This window comes from Lithobates pipiens, unplaced genomic scaffold (genome assembly GCF_037356315.1).
Source record: "Lithobates pipiens isolate NorthernLeopardFrog02 unplaced genomic scaffold, aLitPip1_a1.2 Scaffold_18, whole genome shotgun sequence".
NCBI lineage: Eukaryota > Metazoa > Chordata > Amphibia > Anura > Ranidae > Lithobates > Lithobates pipiens.
This window is the reverse complement of record NW_027507758.1, coordinates 511,970,805-511,992,050: the sequence shown is the minus strand read 5'-3', so window position 1 is coordinate 511,992,050 and position 21,246 is coordinate 511,970,805. Positions and strand designations below refer to the sequence as shown.

At 46.3% G+C, this 21,246-nt stretch overlaps 1 protein-coding gene across 1 annotated transcript in view; it reads left to right on the top strand.

Annotated features, from left to right (window-relative positions):
* Positions 1-9,857: 9,857 nt before the first annotated feature.
* ADI1 (acireductone dioxygenase 1) overlaps positions 9,858-21,246 on the top strand; it is a 58,231-nt gene continuing 46,842 nt past the window's right edge. Inside the window, exon 1 of the mRNA XM_077488731.1 lies at positions 9,858-10,026. Coding sequence (XP_077344857.1) covers positions 9,907-10,026 — 120 coding nt within the window. The 5' untranslated portion in view covers positions 9,858-9,906. The remainder of the gene's footprint in view (positions 10,027-21,246) is intronic.

Below are 21,246 nucleotides of genomic sequence, written 5' to 3'. Positions count from 1 at the left end.
GGGGGGGGGGGGGGGGGAGCACTCCCGGTGGTCCTTTAAGTAGCGCTGGTGTTTCTGTTCTTTTTAAATCTTATGCTGCCCTCTCTTATTTCTGTTTTTCAGCAAGCCACAAGCAAGTCCCCCCATGGTTCTAGGAAGAAATGTCCTTCATGTAGAGCCTCTATGGGGGATTCCTGGTCCAAGGCACTTTTGTAAGGAGTGTATTGAAGGGTTGGTTAGGGAGCAGGTAGCAGAACAGAGTGCAGATCTGGCGGCTTCTGTGAAGGAACTCTCTAGTACTTTCCAGTCCTTCAAAACGCTCTTCTCTAGTTTCCAGTGGCCTCATCCCCAGAGCACTCCTCCACCAGCGCAGCAGAGTGTACCACCTAGCCCAGTGGATGTTCCTCCCGCGGGTGGGGAGAATCCAGGGGGCTCCAGAGAGGAAGTGGAGGAAGAAGTTGACAGTGCCGTCTCAGACTCCCAAGGGGAATCTGACGGTGAGGGATTGGATGGGGAATCCAAAAGAACCTCACGGTATAAACTTTCCCTGGAAGAAGTGGATGAGCTCTTGGGAGCTATTCATACCACTTTAGGCATACAAGAGGAAAAGAAGGCATTGCCACTCCACGATCAGATGTACAAGGGCCTGGGGGAACAGAAAAAGCGGGTGTTCCCGGTTCATGACGTCTTGATCGATGCCATCAGGAAGGAATGGCAGGATCCCAAAAAGAAAACCTCTCTTTTCTGGTGCATTAAAACGAAGGTTTCCTTTTGCGGAAGAGGAGGCTCTTGTCTGGAATAAATCTCCCAGGTTAGATGCTGCCTTTTCTCAGGTGTCCAGACATACTGATCTGGCCTTTGAGGACATGGGGGTACTTTCAGACCCTATGGATCGAAGGATGGATTCATCACAGGGAAATCTTAAGCCTGCCATGGCAGCCACAGTGGTGGCTTGCAATATGGAGTATTCTATCTATCTATTCTATTCTATCCTCCTTTCCCATGCTGCTTAAGGGGATAACATACATTGCGGCTGCTTCGGCTGAATCTGTGCGAATGTCTGCAAGGTTCTCAGCTCTGACCAACTCAGCCAGGAGGGCCTTATGGCTGAAGACATGGCAGGGGGACAATGCGTCCAAAGCTATGTGGGATCCCTTTTACAGGAGACTTGCTGTTTGGGCCAGGTCTTGAAGCAGTGCTAGATCGCATGGCTGATGAGAAAAAGGCCTTTCCCGTTAAGAGGAAATATGGGGAGCAGTCAAAAAAGACTCGTCCTCAGAAAAAATTTGAAGCCCCTAGAACTGATCGGCAGAAGAAAAGTTGGGGGCTCAAGGGGTGTGGGGGAGCGATTTTTCGCCCTCCGGAACAGCCCAAAAAGTCTCAATGGCAAGGTCACAGTGGGAGGAAGGCCTCCAATCAGTTTGTGTTGGGGATCATCAGAAGAAGTTACCGTTTGGAGCTTTCAGAGCTCCCCCCTCTGAGACTCCTTGTCACCGAGCTGCCAAAGTGTGCAGAAAAATCATCTGCCCTTCTTTCCTCTCTTCAGGAGTTAGAGGAACAGGAAGTGGTAGTACGGGTCCCAGCAGGAGAGACAGGCAAAGACTTCTATTCTCACATTTTTGTGGTTCGCAAGCCTTTGGGTAAGTTCAGGCTCATCCTGAACCTGAAGCCTCTGAATGTCTCAGTCACCTACAGAAGGTTTTGGATGGATTCAGTTTACTCGGTGAAGGCACTTCTTCCACCAAACTGTTTCATGGCATCGATAGATTTAAAAGATGCATACCTGCATATTCCCATCGCAGAGAGCCACCAGCGTTTCCTCAGGCTGGCATCAGTAGGGGTGCTACACTTTCAGTTCAAAGCACTTCCCTTTGGGCTATCCTCTTCCCCCGTATCTTCACCAAAGTGATGGCAGAAGTTCTGGCATTCCTGCGTCTCAGGGGAATCTCGGTGATTGCGTATCTTGACGATCTTCTCCTGTTTGCCCCTTCTCCGGCGCAGTTGATTCGGGATCTACAGGTAGCAAAAGACCTATTAGTGAGCCTGGGTTGGCTTCTGAACCTAGAGAAATCCAACTTAATTCCTTCCCAAAGGGTCACTTTCCTGGGGTATGTGTTGGACTCAACAGAACAAAAGGTCTTCCTTCCCTTCGAGAAAATCCAAAAGGTAGACAAAACACTGTTTCTCCAGGGCAGTCGTCAGATCTCAGTGAGAAAGGTCATGTCGGCCTTGGGCTTGCTGACATCCACGCTCCCAGCAGTTCAGTGGGCGGGGTTACATTACCGTCCTCTGCAACTATTCATCTTGAAGGTTTGGGACCACAGCCAGGGGTCTCTGGACTCTCTGGTTTCGGTTCCAACTCGGGTAAAGAGGTCCCTTTGGTGGTGGAGAAAGGGAGCAAATTTGTCACAAGGTCTAGAGTGGATTTTACCAATATCCAGGGTGGTTACAACCGATGCGAGCGGCTCAGGTTGGGGTGTGCACCTAGACTCCCGTTTGGTACAGGGTACCTGGGAGAGGAGGGAGTCAAAGAGATCCTCGAATTGGAGGGAGCTGAGAGCAGTAGATCTGGCTCTCAGGACCTTTCAGAGAGAATTCCGGGGACATCATGTAAGAGTCAGGTCGGACAATTCCTCCGTAGTGGCTTACATCAACAGGCAGAGGGGCACCAGGAGCGGATCCTTATGGGCCCTAGCAAAAGCCACCCTCAGGTGGGCCGAAGGAAATATCCTGTCCCTTTCAGCGATCCATTTGGAAGGAGAGCAAAATCAGGTAGCAGATTTCCTCAGCAGGAGAACACTGAGAGGGCAACTGGGTTCTCAAGCAGGACGTTTTCGAAGTGATCACCCAAAGGTGGGGGATTCCTTCGATAGACCTCTTTGCCTCGAGGGAAAACGCAAAGGTAGCCATCTTCTTTTCCATAAACAGGGGAGACGGGGCACTGGGGGGTGGACGCACTAGCACAGAGTTGGGGATTCTCCAGGTGCGATGCTTTCCTCCCTCCCGTTCTGATTCCTGCAGTGTTGATTAAGTTTTCAGGCGGAGAACCCTACCCTTATTCTAATCACACTGGCCCAGGAGTCTGTGGTTCTCCATTCTGAAGGGCCTGTCTGTGGAACCCCCCTGGATTCTCCCAGTCCAGGAGGATCTCCTTTCTCAGGGTCCAATCTGCTGTCCTCAGGTGGAGCGGTGGGAGCTTGCAGCTTTGCTACTGAGGAGGAATTGCTGAAGGGCAAAGGGTTCTCAGATCGTTTAGTAGCCACTCTCCTAAGTTGCAGGAAAAAGGAAACTCAGACCATTTACTTGAAGGTATGGAGTCGGTATATCAATAGCTGGTGCTCAGAGAACTCCTTCAATGTGTGCAGCTCGGTAGCCGTTCTAGAGTTCCTGCAGGCAGGGGCAGATGAAGGTTTAGCCCTTGGAACATTGAAGGGTCAGGTCAGGTATCCGCTTTAAGCGTATTTCTGGAAAGGCATCTAGCATCAGACCCTGGGATAGTGAGGTTCTTTAGAGCCTTAAGTAGGCAGAGACCTGTTACAAATTCCCCCTTCCCAGTTTGGGATCTTTCATTAGTTTTACAGGTTCTCACAGGAGAACAGTTTGAGCCATTGGAATCTTGCGCGTTAAGATTGATCACTCTCAAAACTGTGTTTTTGGTGGCGATCACTAAGGCAAGGAAAGTGAGTGAACTCGAAGCCCTTTCTGTTAGGGCACCTTTTTTTCAGGGTTTTCCGGACCGTTTGGTTTTTAAGACGGATCCGGCCATTTTACCTAAGGTAGCCTCTAGTTTTCAGAGTCCAGGAGATTGTGCTGCCTACTTTCTGTTCAAATCAGGTGAGAGAACAGGAACACATTTTTCATAGATTGGATGTTAGACGATGTGTCTATTATTTAGATTGCACAAGTCAGTTCAGGAAGTCTGATTCACTTTTTGTTATTTTCAGGGGCTAGGATGGGTTCCAGAGCCTCTAGATGTACGATAGCCAGATGGTTAAGGTCAGCTATTGGGCAGGCTTATGTGGCAGGGGGGTTAGAACCCCCAGTGGGGATTAGAGCACACTCAACCAGGGCAGTGGCAACTTCTCAGGCAGAGTGGGCTGGTGCTTCTCCTGACAAGTCTGTAGAGCTGCAACGTGGTCCAATTTTTCTACGTTTGTGAAGCTCTATAGAATGGATCTTCTGTCAGCCAAAGACCAAGCCTTTGGTCGTAAAGTGCTGCAAGCGGTGGTCCCACCCTAAGGTAAGGTGCTCGCTTATGCTCTCTAAGGTGGCTGTCCTGAAAGACTGACTTGGGGAAAAAACAGTTACTTACGGTAACATCCTTTTCCGGGAGTCTTTCAGGACAGCACCGGTTCCCACCCAGGTTTTTGGAGATCTTCGGGAACTCATCACATGACACCATCAGGTAAGATTAAAAGTTTGTTTGACGTGTTCTTGTGTCTCCCCAGTTGGCCGGAGGTACTCTGGAAGAACTGAGGGACGGAGGGAGGATGAGACTTAAATTGTGAAATTGAAGGCAGTGTTTCCTAAGAGGGGAGGAGCCAGGGTCTCTCTAAGGTGGCTGTCCTGAGACTCCCGGAAAAGGATGTTACCGGTAAGTAACTCCGTTTTTTTTATTTATTTTTTAAGCGACCCCTGGTGTCTCTCAGTGAGTACCTTTTTGTTCAGGGGGTTCATCATGTAGTCGATCCGGGGCGGCCACAGTTACCCCCATGGGATTTGAACCTGGTGTTATCGGCGCTTCAAGACCCGCTGCTTGAAAATATCAGGGATTTTCCCCTGTTGACTTTCCCAGAAAGTGGTCTTTCTAGTAGCCATCACCTCGGCCAGGAGGGTTTCGGAACTGGCGGCCTTGTCTTGCAAGTCGCCTTATCTGGTTATTCAGAAGGATAAAGTGGTGTTGCATTTGCAACCATCCTGTCTACCGAAGGTGGTCTCTGCTTTTCACATTAATGAGGACATTGTGTTGCCATCTCTGTCCTAGGCCAAAACACCCTAAGGAGGTGGACCTTCACGCTCTGGACGTGGTTCGGGCTCTGAAAGTGTATTTGTCTACCACTGCTCCCTTTCGGAAGTCAGACTCTGTTTGTCTTGGTAGCTGATCCCAAGAAAGGCACGGCGGTCTCATCAGCCACCATTTCCAGGTGGATCAGACAGATTATAGTACAAGCCTACGCCTTAAAGGGGCTGGTGCCCCTCTTTTCGGTTACGGCCCATTCCACAAGGGCAATCGGAACGTCTTGGGCCTTCTGACACCAAGCATCTGTCGCTCAGGTGTGTAAGATGGCGACCTGGTCGTCTGTCTACGCGTTTACCAAGTTCTACAAGGTAGACGTCAAAGCATCGGCTAATGCCTGTTTGGCCGCAACGTTTTTGCAGGCAGCTGTATAGTTGCAATTGAATATGCAATGTTTTTCTTTTCTTCTGGTTTTTCGATAAAAACAGTACCTTTTAACAATGCACTGTTGCATTACTTCCGCAGTTGTGTTTTGTTTTTTTTGTTTTTGTGGTTGTGGGTAGTCACTCCTGTTGAGGGTACCCTTTTGTGGTTAGTTTTACTAGTTCTCACTTGCCATGGTGGATGAGGTTTTTATGCTGTTTTTCCCACCCCTCATTTGGCACTGCTTGGGGATGTCCAAATGGTCTGAGAGGAGCTGTCGGTCATTGAATATAAGAGAAAATAGGATTTTTTGTACTCACCGTAAAATCCTTTTCTCTGTAATTCACCGACCGACACAGCACCCACCCCTCCTTTTATCTTTACATTATACTGCTTGTTGACGTACTGATTACTGCAAGGCAGGGTGGAGGGTTGATACCTAGGGTACCGCCCCCTGGGCGAAACTGAAAGTTCTGAGTGTTACAACTTTGCCTAGTGTCTGCTAAAGGGAAAGGTATACAACCCAATGGTCTGAGAGGAGCTGTGTCAGTCGATGAATTACAGAGAAAAGGATTTTACGCTGAGTACAAAAAATCCTATTTTGGAAAGATATGAATACAATTTATAGTAACACAGAAATTAGGTAGAATTGAGGAGGAAGGATACTTGCACTCAATGGTTTGGATGTTAGAATATTTTTCCATGTCTATTTTACCTAGGAGGAATAAGTGGCATTAGTAGTTCCCCATATGATCTGATATAGGGCTGCCTGGACTTGAAACGCTATAAATTATCTGAGGAAATGTCCATATTGGGGTTGTGCTATTATTATTTTTGAAGTTATACAACATGCTGGTTACATCTTGCTAAACTTATGTGGATTGAGCTATTTACGACAGGTATCTGTTGGCTGTCTGGCTTTGGGAGGGTGACAGTTTTTTGCGGGTTTCTAAACTTGGATTGTGTAATTGAAAAGTCTGATCAATGGATTGACAAGGTCTTGGCCTTGGGCAATAGTTTGTATATTGGGTAACAGAAAAAGGTGGGGGCAAGGTCCATGTGGTGTGCTTTTTACTGGACAACATGGTTGGGATGAGCTGCACAATGACAAAATGGCTGCTAGAGACAGATTTTTATTTTTTGTGCACTTTACCTTTTTAAAAGACACAGGCCTGTGTAGTCATAGGCCATGGGTTATATGCTGCTACTTTCAAGACTGGCAAAAGCTATGCTGAGAAGTTTCCAAAGTTCCCTGCCCAGTGTTCCCTAATGTAATCATACCTACTCTCTGGAACTTTTTTCTCTCATTTGAAGCAGTTTCTGCACCAGTTCTTTGCTTCAACTGATGCACCCAGTAAGATCCATCTGCTTATGGTCTTTGGTTTAACTACCAGTTTCCAAATCATTTACCCCTGATGCATATCTTGGGAACTGTATGCAAACCCCACATTAGGGTAGTTGGCCTGTAACATTTGCTCAAGCACTGCATCCTGGTTTTGGCCAGTGGTGCAACAAGTAGTTTCCTACGGGGTGCTATACAGATCCAGGAGCATGATCTTTTCCTATGGCACTCAACCCCTGAACACTCAAGGGGTATACCCACTGTGCAAGGTGAACTTTCATCCCTTTTAGGAACCTGCAGCCTGGATAAGGTAACACAGGGTTTACCAGTAATTGTGATGTTCTGTTTTACATTTGGGATGTTATTTAATTTAGGGCAATACCCCCACCTTTTGTAAATCGTGGAAATGGCTAGAGACTGTGTGTCCCAGAACACAGCGCACCCCATTCACAAAGCGCTGCGCAAATCGCCCATGCGCAGTAGGAAACGGGCAGTGAAGCCGCAAGGCTCCACTGCCTGTTTACCTTAGCCAAAATGGCGGCGCCGGGATCCGAGGGACGGGTCAGCCTCGGGCGGCCGACATTGTGGGCGCCCTGGACAGGTAAGTGTGCTTATTAAAAGTCAGCAGCTACAGTGTTTGCAGCTGCTGACTTTTAAAAAATTTTTTTTTTAAAACCGGCCCTCCTCTTTTTAATCAACTTGGTTCATTCGGCCTGCCCATTAATGGTTCAAATCTCGGCCAGTTCCTGCTGAACCTGCAGAGATTCAAACTGTGTATGGTCTGCCTTCAATCTATCGGGTGTGTTTGGGTATTCTGCCCTTTTAACTAAGGTCTTTACCACAATCATGCAGGACTTTAACCACTTGCTTACTGGGCACTTAAACCCCCCTCAGTCCCAGACCAATTTTCAGCTTTCAGCGCTGATGCACTTTGAGTGACAATTACGCGGTCATACAACACTGTACCCAAATGAAATTTTTATCATTTTTTTCCCACAAATAGAGCTTTCTTTTGGTGGTATTTAGTTACAGCTCGGAGTTTTATTTTTTGCTAAACAAACAAAAAAAGATGCAAAAAAAAAAAAAAAAAAAATCATGTTTTAATAGTTTGTTATAAAATTTTGCAAACGGGTCATTTTTCTCCTTCATTGAAGTGCGCTGATTAGGCGGCACTGATAGGCTGCATTGGTGGGCACTGATGGGCTGCATTGGTGGGCACTGATGGGCTGCATTGGTGGGCACTGATAGGCTGCACTGGTGGGCACTGATAGGCATAGTTAAGGCGGCACTAATAGGCACAGATAAGGCGGCACCGATGGGCACAGATAAGGCGGCACTGATGGGCAAAGATGGGCACAGATAAGATGGCACGGATGGGTGGCACGGATAAGTGGCACGGATGGGTGGCACGGATGGGCACTGATAGGTACCACAGATAGATGGGACTGATGGGCACTGATAGGTGGCACTGCTGGGCACTGATGGGCGGCACTGCTGGGCACTGATGGGCGGCACTGCTGGGCACTGATGGGCGGCACTGGGGTGCAGCACCTTTGAGGCAGATTTTGGGTGGCACTGTGGGTGGCACTGCTGGGTGGCACTGTGGGTGGCACTGTGGGCACTGCTGGGTGGCACTGTGGGCACTATGGGCACTGCTGGGTGGCACTGACAGGGGGCACTTACTTTATTTCAGGATGGCACTGCGGGTGGCAGGTGGGCACTGGCAGGGGGCAGGTGTCCGTTTAAATTGCTGGCCGTGATCGGGACTGATGTCCCGAACACGGCCGCCGGCGATCGGCTTTTTTTTTTTCTCCTCGCGCTGTCAGCGCGAGGAGGAATACTAGCCAATTACCGGCTCCGTTTTATCACATGATCAGCTGTCATTGGCTGACAGCTGATCACGTGATAAGGGGTCGGGATCGACCCCTTACACGGATCGGTGATCAGGCGAGTCTCACGGACTCGCCGATCACAGAGCGCGCCGCGCGCGCCCCTCAGGGGGCGCGCAGGCCGCTCGTAACCGGGACTACGTCAATAGACGTAGTCCCGGAAATGTGGGTCCGCGCTGTTGCCGTCATTTTGCAATAGCGCGGATCCCAAGTGGTTAAACTCAAATTAATCAGTAGCAGACAAACGCACTCCCACTGCCTCTCTAGCAGATTCTGTTTTCCTTCTCATTCACTGGGGGACAGAGAATGCAGAGACAACTGTTACTCTGTCGCCTAAAGAAGGATATAAACACTGGCAAAAAAACAGTGATCAATCAGCCTGATAACCCTCTGGGCTGCCATTAGAAATCATAGGACCCCGTACAGCCTACCTGGCAGGCCAAATTAACAGACCTCCCCCGCCCCCACTGCTCTGTGTCAGCAGTGCTAGCGTATGCAATGTGTTTAGTTTCTGAGTAGTACACATAGTAAGTGCGATGAACATTATGCAGTGCCGGTAGCAATAAGAAATAGCAGTGCAGAGCTATGGAGTTGGGTGGTATGTAGGAAAAGGAAAGTGCAGAGCAAAGAGCAGTATGCAGTAGTAACGAATTTCAGGGCCATGCACAGCACGGAATGGCACTTCAGAGCCTACTCCTGTATATATACTATAGTTTGTAGACACTATAACTTTCACACAAACCAATCAATATACAATTTATTTTTTATACCTAAGACCTGTAGCAGAATACATTTTTGCCAAAATGTATAAGGAAATTTGATTATTCTTTTTTATTATATGTTTTGTAGCAGAAGGTAGAATTATTATTTTTTCTCTAGTGTATATCAAAAAACCCAGAGGTGATTATTACTACCAAAAGAAAGCACTATTTTATATAACTTTTGTTTGAGTAAAGTCTTGCATGACCGGGCAATCACCAGTTAAAATCGCACAGTTACAACCTTCCAGAGCTCAAGTGGTTGAATTCTAGCTGTAATCGTGTGCCTTACAACAACATCATCATCTCTCTCTTTTATATATATATATATATATATATATATAAATAATATATCTCATATATCTCCTTCTCCCGTTAGCCTGGGATAGTGCTGTGTCTTGTCCTGGAGTAGTCAGTCATATGCTGAGCTGAAAAGAGAGACGCAAAAGGGCGCTGGCCCTTTAATTCTCCTAGGTTCTGTGTTTACTCCTTCCAGTCTCCACCCACCTTGTGGCTGACATCACTTCCCTGTCTTGCTGGGGGTGGTGAGCAGTCAGCATGGTGCAGGCTTGGTATATGGATGACTCTGATGAGGATCAGAGGAGAGAGCACAAGCTGAAGCCAGACCAGCCTGTGTCATTGGAGGAGCTACGAGGACTGGGGGTCTTTTACCACAAGGTGAGAACAGGATCTGCCTGCTGGGAGTCAGGGATTTGTCACAGGGCATGGTGAGGACTTACATCTGATACATGAACAGCTTCTTTACCCTATTACTTACAAGTGTCCAGAAAAGGCAACTAATCTGTTTGGCAGATTCATGTTTATTTTGGTAGCCATACACACATCAATGTCAACCACATTGTAAGGGGGACCCACCAGTATGATTGTCTGATATAAAGATAAAAGTGGTGACAGTCATCATTCATTCAGTAATTTTTTGTGCTTAAAATTGCTAGATTGGAGTATGTACGACAAATAGTGCTGCTTTATTTAAATGGTAATTCCACTTTTTTTGTGGGAAAAATATAGTTAATTAAAAAGGATAATAATATTGTACATGTAATTGCTATACAGACAATTATTTAAAGTTATTAAAAATTTACCTTTCATTTTCAGTCTGTAGTGCTAGTGTAGTTTTCTCTAAAATTCAATGCAATACGGCAACCTGGAGGTCTTCTCTACACAGATGGTATACAAAACTAGGGTTGCATCGGTGCCGACTCCAAGCATTTGCACAAGTACTCGTGCAAATGCTCCGATACCTAAAACTGATACGTTTGCGGTGCGATTTGAGCCCTTATAAAATGAATGGGTTCAAATCACACTGCAAAGAATTGCATGTGATTTGAACAGGAATGCATTGTGATTTGTGTCTGAATCACAAGCAGTGTATGATCCCAAGTTTGTCATAGAGATTTCAGCCTGGGTTCACACAGGAGCAGTGCACAAAATCACATGTGATTCAGGGACGTATCGCACTGCATTCCTGTTCAAAATTGCATGCGATTCTTTGCAATATGATTTGAGCTCATTAATTTTGTATGGTCAGTCAGTACTTGGTATCGGCATCTACGTGACCGAAACTATCGGGGCTCTTACTGGCCAGTAAAAAAAAATGCGACCCTATACACAACACTTCCAGAAATGTCATTGCCTGCTTGTGTGATTGGCTCACTGATTTTCTCAGAAGTTTGCACAAATGTCCAAGTCAGATTTGAGGCATCCTCTGTAAGTCCTCTTTCACACGGACGATCCGTTCAGGTCCGCCTGTCAGTTTTTCAGGAGGACCTGAAGGATGCTCCATAGAGGTATATGGAGCGTCGGATGTCAGCGGTGTCCGCTGACATCTGACCCGCTCCAATCCGAAAAAGTGTGACGGAGGAAAAAGCTATTTTTTTCCATCCGTGATCGGATGACGATGAACACTGTGGTCTGTCGTCACCCAATCTCCCATAGGGGAGATGTGCAGAGACAGACCTGTCATCTTCTTGCTCAGCGGAGATCGCTACGGCGATCCCTGCTGAGCAAGCGGATATCCATGGGGTGGATCAGCACTGATCCGCCCCGTGTGAAAGGACCCTAATAGGAATTTTATTTTTGGTGGGATGCTCTAAAGCAGGGATATGCAATTAGCGGACCTCCAACTGTTGCAAAACTACAAGGCCCATCATGCCTCTGCCTCTGGGTATCATGCATGTGGCTGTCAGTCTTGCTATGCCTCATGGGAATTGTAGTTCTGCAACAGCTGGAGGTCTGCTAATTGCATATCCCTGCTCTAAAGGATTAATCACTTCTAGCGGGATTTAGACTGCAGCTTTCCTCATTGGAACACTGCAAGGGCATAAGCTGATCAATTATGAAAAACAATCACTCCTATTCAGATATAGTATCCAAAGACACATAGTAGAACAGCCAACCCTTTTTTTTTTCCTCCAAGTGGAAGCAGGTAGAAAAAGTTTGTAACTTTTAAGTCTGTGACAAAGTTTGTGTTAAAAAAACACAAAACAAAAAAATAGTATTCTTTTCCTTTTAGGGGCGAGTGCAAGTACCAATATTTATACTCAATTACTCGCCGATACCCTGTGTGAACCCAGGCTGAAGTCACTATGACAAGCCTGGGATCATACAAGAGCTGGGCTGGAAACGCATGCGATTTTTGTCTCCTTGGCACAGGACTTTGATAGATCACCAGGCCCGGAACAGGCGATCTATCAAAGTTCCCCAGCCAGGGGGCAGGACTATATGTGACGTTGAGTGGCAGGAACACAGCAATTGAAATGAAAGCTGTTATCTCTGTTTTCCCTGTGCTCTGATCATCTGGACGGCTCTCCTATTTCTCTTCTCCCCTGCACAGGTAGGCTGCATTTGGTGGGCATGGATAAAGTTGTTAAATGTTTTTTGCAGAATTAAATTATAAAAATAAATATTGAGTGTAATTTCATGAGATTTATGAGGGCGTGTTTAGGGGCAGGGCGGGGTGGGGCAACTGGTGCTGAGTAACCCTTGAGGCCTGGCTAGTAGCTCCCTTAATACCTTTGCCAGGGCTCGGTTTTAGATATCGGAGCATTTGCACGAGTACAAGTACTTGTGCAAATGATTGGTATCGACATCGGTGTAACCCTATTAGAAGCCCTTGCAATGTTACATTGGTCACCCAGAGGGAATTGTATTTTTTCACAGCAAAAGTGGAGTTACACTTTAAAGCTGAACTCTATTGTTGCTATTAGTGATGAGCTTAGATGTGTTTTTCTAGTGCAAACCCACTTGAGCTATCCTGCCAGGAAACTGTCGCACAGTATCAATCATAGGTCGCCCTCTCACCACAGCTGCACATACGCTGAGCAAATCTCTGATTATAATATATTAAAAAATAGCACCATATATAATATACAGTGAGGGGAAAAAAGTCTTTGATCCCCTGCTGATTTTTACATTTGCCAACTGACAAAGAAATGATCAGTCTATAATTTTAATGATAGGTTCATTTTAACAGTGAGAGACAAAATAACCATATAAATATCCAGAAAAACTTACTAGTTATAAATTGATTTGCATTTTAATGAGTGAAAAAAGTATTTGATCCCCTACCAATCGGCAAGATTTTTTGGCTCCCAGATGTCTTTTATACAGGTAACAAGCTGAGATTAGCAGCGCTCCCTTTAAAGAGAGTGCTCTTATAACTCAGCCTGTTACCTGTATAAAAGACACCTGTCCACAGAAGCAATCATATTCCAATCTCTCCACCATGGCCAAGCCCAGAGAGGTGTCCAAGGATGTGGCGGACAAGATTGTAGACCTACACAAAGCTGGAATGGACTACAAGACCATCACCGAGCAGCTTGGTGAGAGGGTGACAACAGTTGCGATTATTCACAAATGGAAGAAACACAAAATAACTGTCAATCGCACTTGTTCTGGGGCTCCATGCAAGATCTCACCTCGTGGAGTTCCAATGATCATGAGAACAGTGAGAAATCAACCCAGAAATACATGGGAGAATTTTGTCAATGATCTCAAGGCAGCTGGGACCAGAGTCGCCAAGAAAACAATTGGTAACACACTATGCGTGAGGGACTGAAATCCTGCAGTGGCCAAAAATGTGCCCGAGCTCAAGAAAGCACATGTACAGGCTCGTCTGAAGTTTGCTAATGAACATCTGAATGATTCAGAGGAGAATTGGTTGAAAGTGTGGTCAGATGAGACCAAAATCGAGCTCTTTGACATCAACTCAACTTGCCATGTTTGGAGGAGGAAGGCTGCCTATGGCCTCAAGAACACCATCACCACCGTCAAACATGGAGGTGGAAAAATTATGCTTTGGAGGCCTTTTTCAGCTAAGGGGACAGGACAACTTCACCGAATCAAAGGGATGGTGGATGTAGCCATGCACCATCAAATTTTGGGTGAGAACCTCCTTCCCAGGGCATTAAAAATGGGTTGTGGATGGGGTATTCTAGCATGACAATGACCCAAAACACGTGGCCAAGTTAACAAAGGAGTGGCTCAAAAAGAAGCACATTAAGGTTCTGGAGTGGTTTAGCCAGTCTTAATCCCATAGAAAATATGTGAAGGGAGCTGAAGGTTTGCGTTGCTAAATGTCAGCCTCAAAACCTTAATGACTTGGATAGGATCTGCAAAGAGGAGTTGGACAAAATCGCTCCTGAGATGTGTGCAAACCTGGTGGCCAACTACAAGAAATGTCTGACCTCTGATTGGCAACCATGGTTTTGCCACCAAGTACGAAGACATGTTTTATAAAGGGGGTCAAATACTTTTTTTTCTCAAGTCATCTTCCAGGACGGCACATCTGAGATGAGAGGCTCCTCCCTACAGGAAACACAATCAATCGACAGCTGTTTTAAGTCCCCACCCTTCCCCTTGATCCTCAGTTTTTGATTGTGTTTCTCCCTACACAGCGAAACTGTTTGTTTTTTTCCAAATGACCCGAAGCCTGGGGCTGGTGGTCTCCCCCTGGGAGCCGGACCACAAGCCTGGGAAGCCTCTGGGTCTGGTAGGATATTCTTGTCCTTCCTGGGGGGTTCCCCTATCTTTTCCTCAGGGCGGGCAGCAGAAATTGGAAGAGCCCCCCTGAGAGCTGAAGGACCCTGGGTACAGTGGTGTACCCAGAACTTCAGGGGCCATTATCCTGTCTCCCCCTCCTTACCTGTACAGGTGGCTGTTCAGACGGGGGTGCTGGCCATCGGTTCTTTCCAGGGGGATCTTGTCCCTGACTCCTGGGTCCCCGGTAGCTCGCGTGGGCTGCCGGAGAGGGCGTGGCAACAAGCACCCGCGTCATTTTCAAACTTCGGGAAAATGGCAGCGGCGTTCTTACCCAGGAGGGAAGGCTGAGAGTCAGTAGGAGCAGGCGCCCACATCCTCCTTTCTCTAGAGCGAGGAGGCACCAGTTTACTACGGTGGATGTCTGCCTTAACCACCTCAGATATGAAGATGGGAATGAGGAATGGAAGGCATTGCCCCCCCCCCCCCATGTATATAGACTGACTGGTACAGTGCAGGACACAGCCTAACCTGGCACCTCCCTATGGGGACAGCAGTTGGGGGGGGGGGGGGGGAGCACTTTGGCGGCTATCCTCCTTGCGTGTGGACCATAAGGATGGAAAAGCAAGCCCGCTGGCTGTGGCAAAAAGAGGAAGACGACAACGGTGAGTACTTTACTTTCCTTTTGCCGTGGGAATTTAGCTGCAAAATCCCCAATTCCAGCCAGAGGGTTCCTGGGCATTTGAGATCTCACCTGGGGTCTGGATTCAAATAGCCCTTAAGCTTCTGCTAAAAACACCAGCTGCAGCCCCTCTTACATCAGAGAAGCTGTATGGTGGGACTGTTCTTGGATTGGATTGGTTGGGGGGGAGGAGCCATGACGTAGGAGACAGGCGTCCGTCCGTCCGAGCGCCCGTCCGAGCCTCCCGAGGTCCCTGCTCTGTCTCCCTCCGCCACGCATCTCCCCATGACTCCATAGCCTGAGGCCGTGTGCTCCCGTGACGCCGCTCTGAAGCGGCCTGACTCTTCGCTCCGAGGACCAGGAACCACCCCCGCCAAACTCAGCAGCAGCCCACGCCAGTGGAGGGGCTGCCCAAGAACACAGCAGTGGAGCTCTTCAAGCCGCTGCTACGGCGGGACGGGACCTGGACTGCACACCCCTGAAACGGAGGCGAGGATCCCTGCTGTAATCCACCGGAGCACAAGAAGAGGCTGACAGAAGGTGCTACACAGACGACAGAGCGGTAAGATAAGCAGCAGGAGGGGGAAGCAAGGGGAGTCTCCGCTGAGTTTCTGCTGGATTGGTGAGAGGTGAGAGGCATGGACACGGACGCTATACTAGAGAAGGGGAGATACCCCTAGGTAAATTGGAGCCTATCCTGCCCTACCCCCCTTTGCCTTAAGGATTAACTTGATCTGACAGAGCAATATAAGGAATGGCTGCTTGAGCTGGTTCTACATCTTTACTGGTGAAATAACTCAATTACAGGAATTATCTGCTACCAGGGGAGGGAAAAGGAAAAAATAGTGCTAACTAAAGGGCGTTTTCCCAGAAACCCTCCCCCCCTGGCTATAGGGGACAGCTTCTTTTGTATACAATCACCCATACAAAGTCTGCAAGAGGAAATCTGTTATGTTACCAACAATAGTCGCTGTGGGAGTTTAAATGCTGCTGTAAGAGACCCTACCGCTGACAAGCTGATTTACACTCTCCTGATTTTTTTTATGGGAAACATACTGTATGGTTTAAAGAATGTATAATATGAGTGTATCCTATAGTCTGCTAATTAATACTAGTAGCCCAATATAAAGAGGAGGAAGTAGCGGATCATAAGGAAAAAGGAAGAAGAGAAAAAACTTTCCTCACTTTTTTTTTTTTTTTTTTTCCGGGTATCTCGATTTGAACAACACCTGAGACATCATGATAGAGGACTCATCGGTTATTGTATAACCCTTTGTTTTTTTTTTTTTTGTTTTTTTTCTGTTTTTTTTGTTTTGTTTTGTTTTGTTTTGTTGGACATTTGGGACATTTGGGTTGATAAAATTCAATTGGTACTGACCACCCCCAAATGTAATAACATAATAACACTGTGATTGTTGTTTTTGTGGTAGGGTTTTTTTTTTGGGGGAGCTATCTAAAGTGGCTGTAAAGATTTAGGCCGATATTTTTGATAGGAGGAAGGGAATCAAATTTTGATAGGGCTGCCAGGATGAGAGGGAAAGCAGGCAAGACAAATAAACAAGTAACCCCCGCCGCAAGCCCGGTCGGAATTCAAAAATATATGGCCGCAAACACTAGCATAAGAGCAGAAGAAGAGTCTGGTAGCCCCAGGATGGAAAAACTGCTCCGCCCGGGCCCTAGCAGACAGAGGGGAGAAGATAGCAGAGGGACAAAACCCGGTCGTTAAGGCAACTGAACTTAAAAAAAAAAAAAATAGCGCGAACTTACACAGTGGGGATAGCAGCCAGAATGAAGCTCAAGGAAGGGAGGGACTAGAACATCTAGAGGCAGGAGAAAGGAGTCAGGATGGACAAAGGGAATTCGACCAGCCCCCACAGATTAGAGAGATGCTCTCAGAGATGTTCATGAGAATGGAGATCTCTCTAAGGGCAGATATTGCAACTATAAGGGAGGACATAGGTTTGGTCTTGGGGAGAGTTGAGGAGGTGGAAAACAAAGTAGAGGCCCAGGAGCACAGAATAGATGGAATCTTAGAGCAGGTAACAGCCCTCCGTAGGGGAAATAGAACAATTAGATACAAATTAGAAGACCAGGAGAACAGAAGCAGAAGGAAGAACATACGAATAAAAGGTCTCCCTGAGACAATTAGCGCATCTGCCCTTGGAGAGATAGCCCAACAGATTCTCAATCCCTTATTAGATAGAGAAGCTATAACCCCATTGAAGCTAGATAGAATACACAGGATGACACGACCTCTTGGAGTTAGATCAGAAGCCCCACGAGATGTCATAGCGAGATTCCACCATGTAGCGGAAAAAATGCAGGTAATGAGAAAAGTTAGAACACAGCCAGGGGTGTTCTACGGAGACGTGGAATTGCAGATTTACTCCGACTTAGCGGGGGAGACGCTTGGAAGAAGGAGACGGTTGAAACCGCTAACGGAACTATTGAGAGCAGCCGACATCCCATATCAGTGGGGTTTTCCGGCGTGCCTCATAGGGAAGAAAGACGGTCGATCTGCGGTTCTACGTTTCCCGGAGGACCTACAAGAATTTTGTGAACAGTTAGGGATACATCCTGCTCCACAGATAGATAGAATGGGACACTGAAGAGGTTCTAGGGGGTGAGAGGAGTAGGACCCAAAGGACTATTAGACAGGATAGGCCGAGCGATTGGAGTCGAAAGAATCCAATTACCTGAAGCTGAGATAAATTTGAACAGGGGACTAAGAGGAGGAGGGAGGGGGGGAGGAGAGGGGGGAGGCTTGGGGGAGTTTCGGACGGACATGGGGGCAAACCCCAGGGATACTAAGGGGGAGAGGAGACCACCGACACTGGCCTACCAGTCCCATAGGTTTAACATGAAAAGGGGAGTCCTACCCAGTCTCACGAGACGTTTTGTTATAGGACAAGGGGAGGGAGGGGGGTTTTGGTTTTTTGGGGGTTTTTTATGGGCTCTCACTCGGTCCTTCTACAGGGGTAGCAGGTATGGTCACCAACGGGTTCACTAGACGCTCCAAAAAGAGAGGGAGAATGCCCCTTGGAAGAGAGGTATGGGGATAGTTAACGTTATTACTTATAATGTAAGGGGCTTAAATACAAAAATGAAAAGACATAGAATAAACGATGAGTTGCAGCATATGGAGGCAAATATAGCATGTCTCCAGGAGACGCACTTAACATGCACTTCAGGGGTCAGACTGAATTCGATTGATTTCCCGGTATGGATTTATGGGGATTCCCCATCCTCGTACTCCAGAGGGGTTGCAATAGGCTTCAGTAAAACAACGAGGTTTAATTTAGAGGAGCGACTGGTGGATCCGGAGGGACGATACCTGTGTTTAAAAGGAATGTTGTTTAACCTTAAATGCACAATTGTAAACATTTATGCCCCAAACGAGAATGCGGACATATTCCTAAGGAAAATATTGAACAAATTAGAGGATTTTAAAGAGGGGAAATTAATTCTTGCTGGAGATCTTAACTGGAGTGTAAACCCTAAAATTGATACTTCAGCGGGAGGCCCAAGGACATCGGTACATAAGCAGAGAATGTTTTTAAGGGCGCTGGCTGCATTCCAACTACAGGATACCTGGAGAGTACTTCACCCAAAGGATAGGGATTACTCATGCTTCTCCTCGGTCCATGGTTCCTTCTCTCGAATAGACTATATCTTCCTGGAGCATTCATTTCTGAAAGCACTTAAGAAGGCGGAAATAAAAGTTAGAACTGTGTCAGATCATGCACCAGTTATGATTGGGTTGGAGATAGGAGAGGATCATGGACCGAGGTTGAATTGGAGATTGAATGAATCTCTGTTACAGGATAAGGATTCTGTAAGTAAGGTTGAGAGGGAGATAGAACAGTTCTTCAGATTAAATGATACACCGGGAATTTCAAGCCCTATACTATGGGAAACGCATAAAGTGGTAATAAGAGGGGTATTAATAGGGATTGGAGCAGGAAAAAAGAGAGAGAGAGAGAGGAGGAAAACCCTACTGTATGAAGAAATCCAGAGATTGGAGCTGGGTAGCAGACTAAGGGGACTACACGATACCCAGGATCTAGTAAAAAAAAAGAGAGAACTAGAAGACTACCTAGAACAGGACAGGAGGGCCGCCTATCACATTCTGGGAACAGAGATGTATCAATGGGGAAACAAAGCCGGTAAATGGCTGGCCAAGAGGGTGAAGGATAAGAAAAGCAGAACCTTTATCCCAAAAGTAAGAAATGAGGCGGGGGACATACAAAATATGCCGGAGGATATAGTGAACACGTTCTATACATATTACAAAGCCCTATATAATATTCAACAGGAAACCTTAGAGAATGGAGGCCGGGATGCAATAAAGGACTATTTGAAAGGGATAGATATCCCCAAGGCTAAACAAATGGAAATGGAAGCACTAGAAGCCCCAATATCAAAGTTGGAAGTCGAATGGGCGATCAAAAATACAGCTAAGGGAGGGTGCCCCGGGCCAGATGGTTTCCCGATATCATACTACAAGGAATTTCAAAAACAGCTGGCCCCAAAATTATGCGCGTATTTTAATGCAGTGGGGAGGGATGGAAAATTTCGAGAAGAGACACTACTGGCGCATGTGGTCCTGATCTTGAAAGAGGCAAAGGATCCGTTGGCAGTGGAAAGCTACAGGCCAATTTCCTTGCTAAATTCAGATATTAAACTCTTTGCAAAAATTATCTCTGAACGATTAAGACCTCATGTCCCAGAGTGGATACAGCAGGATCAGGTAGGTTTTACTCAGGGGAGAGAAGGTCGGGATAACGTATTAAAGACCATTATGCTAAGCCAGGAAACCATAAGACAGAAGACCCCCTCGATACTCATGTCTATAGATGCTGAAAAGGCATTTGACAGGGTTAGTTGGGGATTCTTATTCGAAGTGTTGGAGCGATATGGATTGGGACAGAGGATGAGAGGGTGGATAGAAGCTTTGTATACTAAGCCTAAAGCTAAAATAAGAATAAACGGGACCCTGTCCTGCCCCCTTGAACTGTGCAACGGGACAAGACAGGGCTGCCCGCTCTCCCCAATACTATTCATTCTGGCAATAGAACCCCTCCTGACTGCTATTAGGAAGAATCAAAACATCCAGGGAATACGGGTAGATGAGAGGGATTATCGGGTTGCTGCTTTTGCAGACGATCTTCTGCTCTATATCTCTAGCCCGGAGACCTCTATACCGGCGACTATGGAAGAACTAAAAAAATATGGGAAAGTCTCCAATTTTAAGGTTAACGCAACTAAATCCGAAATTCTAAACTTAAATATACCAGTAGAAGAACAGAGAACCCTACAAACTAAATACCCTTTTAGATGGAGTGGGAGGGAATTGGCCTACTTAGGAATAAAGCTTACAGCAGGGATGGGGGACTTGTATGAGGCTAATTATATCCCCCTACTGAACAAAATTAAACAGCATTTAGATAGGATCCAATACAAAGCTTTATCATGGATAGGGAGAATAAATATAGTTAAAATGTTTATTTTACCAATGTTTACTTACATATGTCAAATGGTCCCCATATTATTACCACAGGGATATCTTAATAAATTAAAAATGATGATTAAAAGATTCATATGGAAAAAAAAAGCGGCGAGGGTGGCCCTTAATACTTTGATAAGAAGTAAAGTCAGAGGAGGATTAGCAATGCCCGATTTCAAAAAGTACTACGAGGCCATAGCAATCTCACGAATCACAGACTGGACACACAACAAAAAGGGGAAGGATTGGGTGGAATTAGAAATTAAGTTAAGCAGAAGGGAATTAGGGGAGATAATATGGATACCCGCAAAATATAGAGAATTAGGGATTAGCACAAATTTATTGACAAAAGGGTCACTGCGAATATGGGACACAATAAATAAGAGACACAAGTGGGAACACAGCTCACCATTTATGCCATTACTAGACACTAAATTTTTTTTACCAGGGCAAGAGGAATATGTATATTATAGCAGATGGGCTAAGAAAGATAAAATTAAATTACAAGAGGTTATGGAAGGGAATAGGGTATGCACATATGAGGAATTAATAGAAAAGTGGGGGCACAAGCCTTTAGATAAGTGGAGATATTCACAATTATATTATTTTATTCAGTCTTTAACACAACCACTACGAGGACCGGAGCAACTTAGACCTCTGGAGAAGCTAATAGGGAACCCTCAATGCGTTGTAAAAAGGATCTCAAAAATAT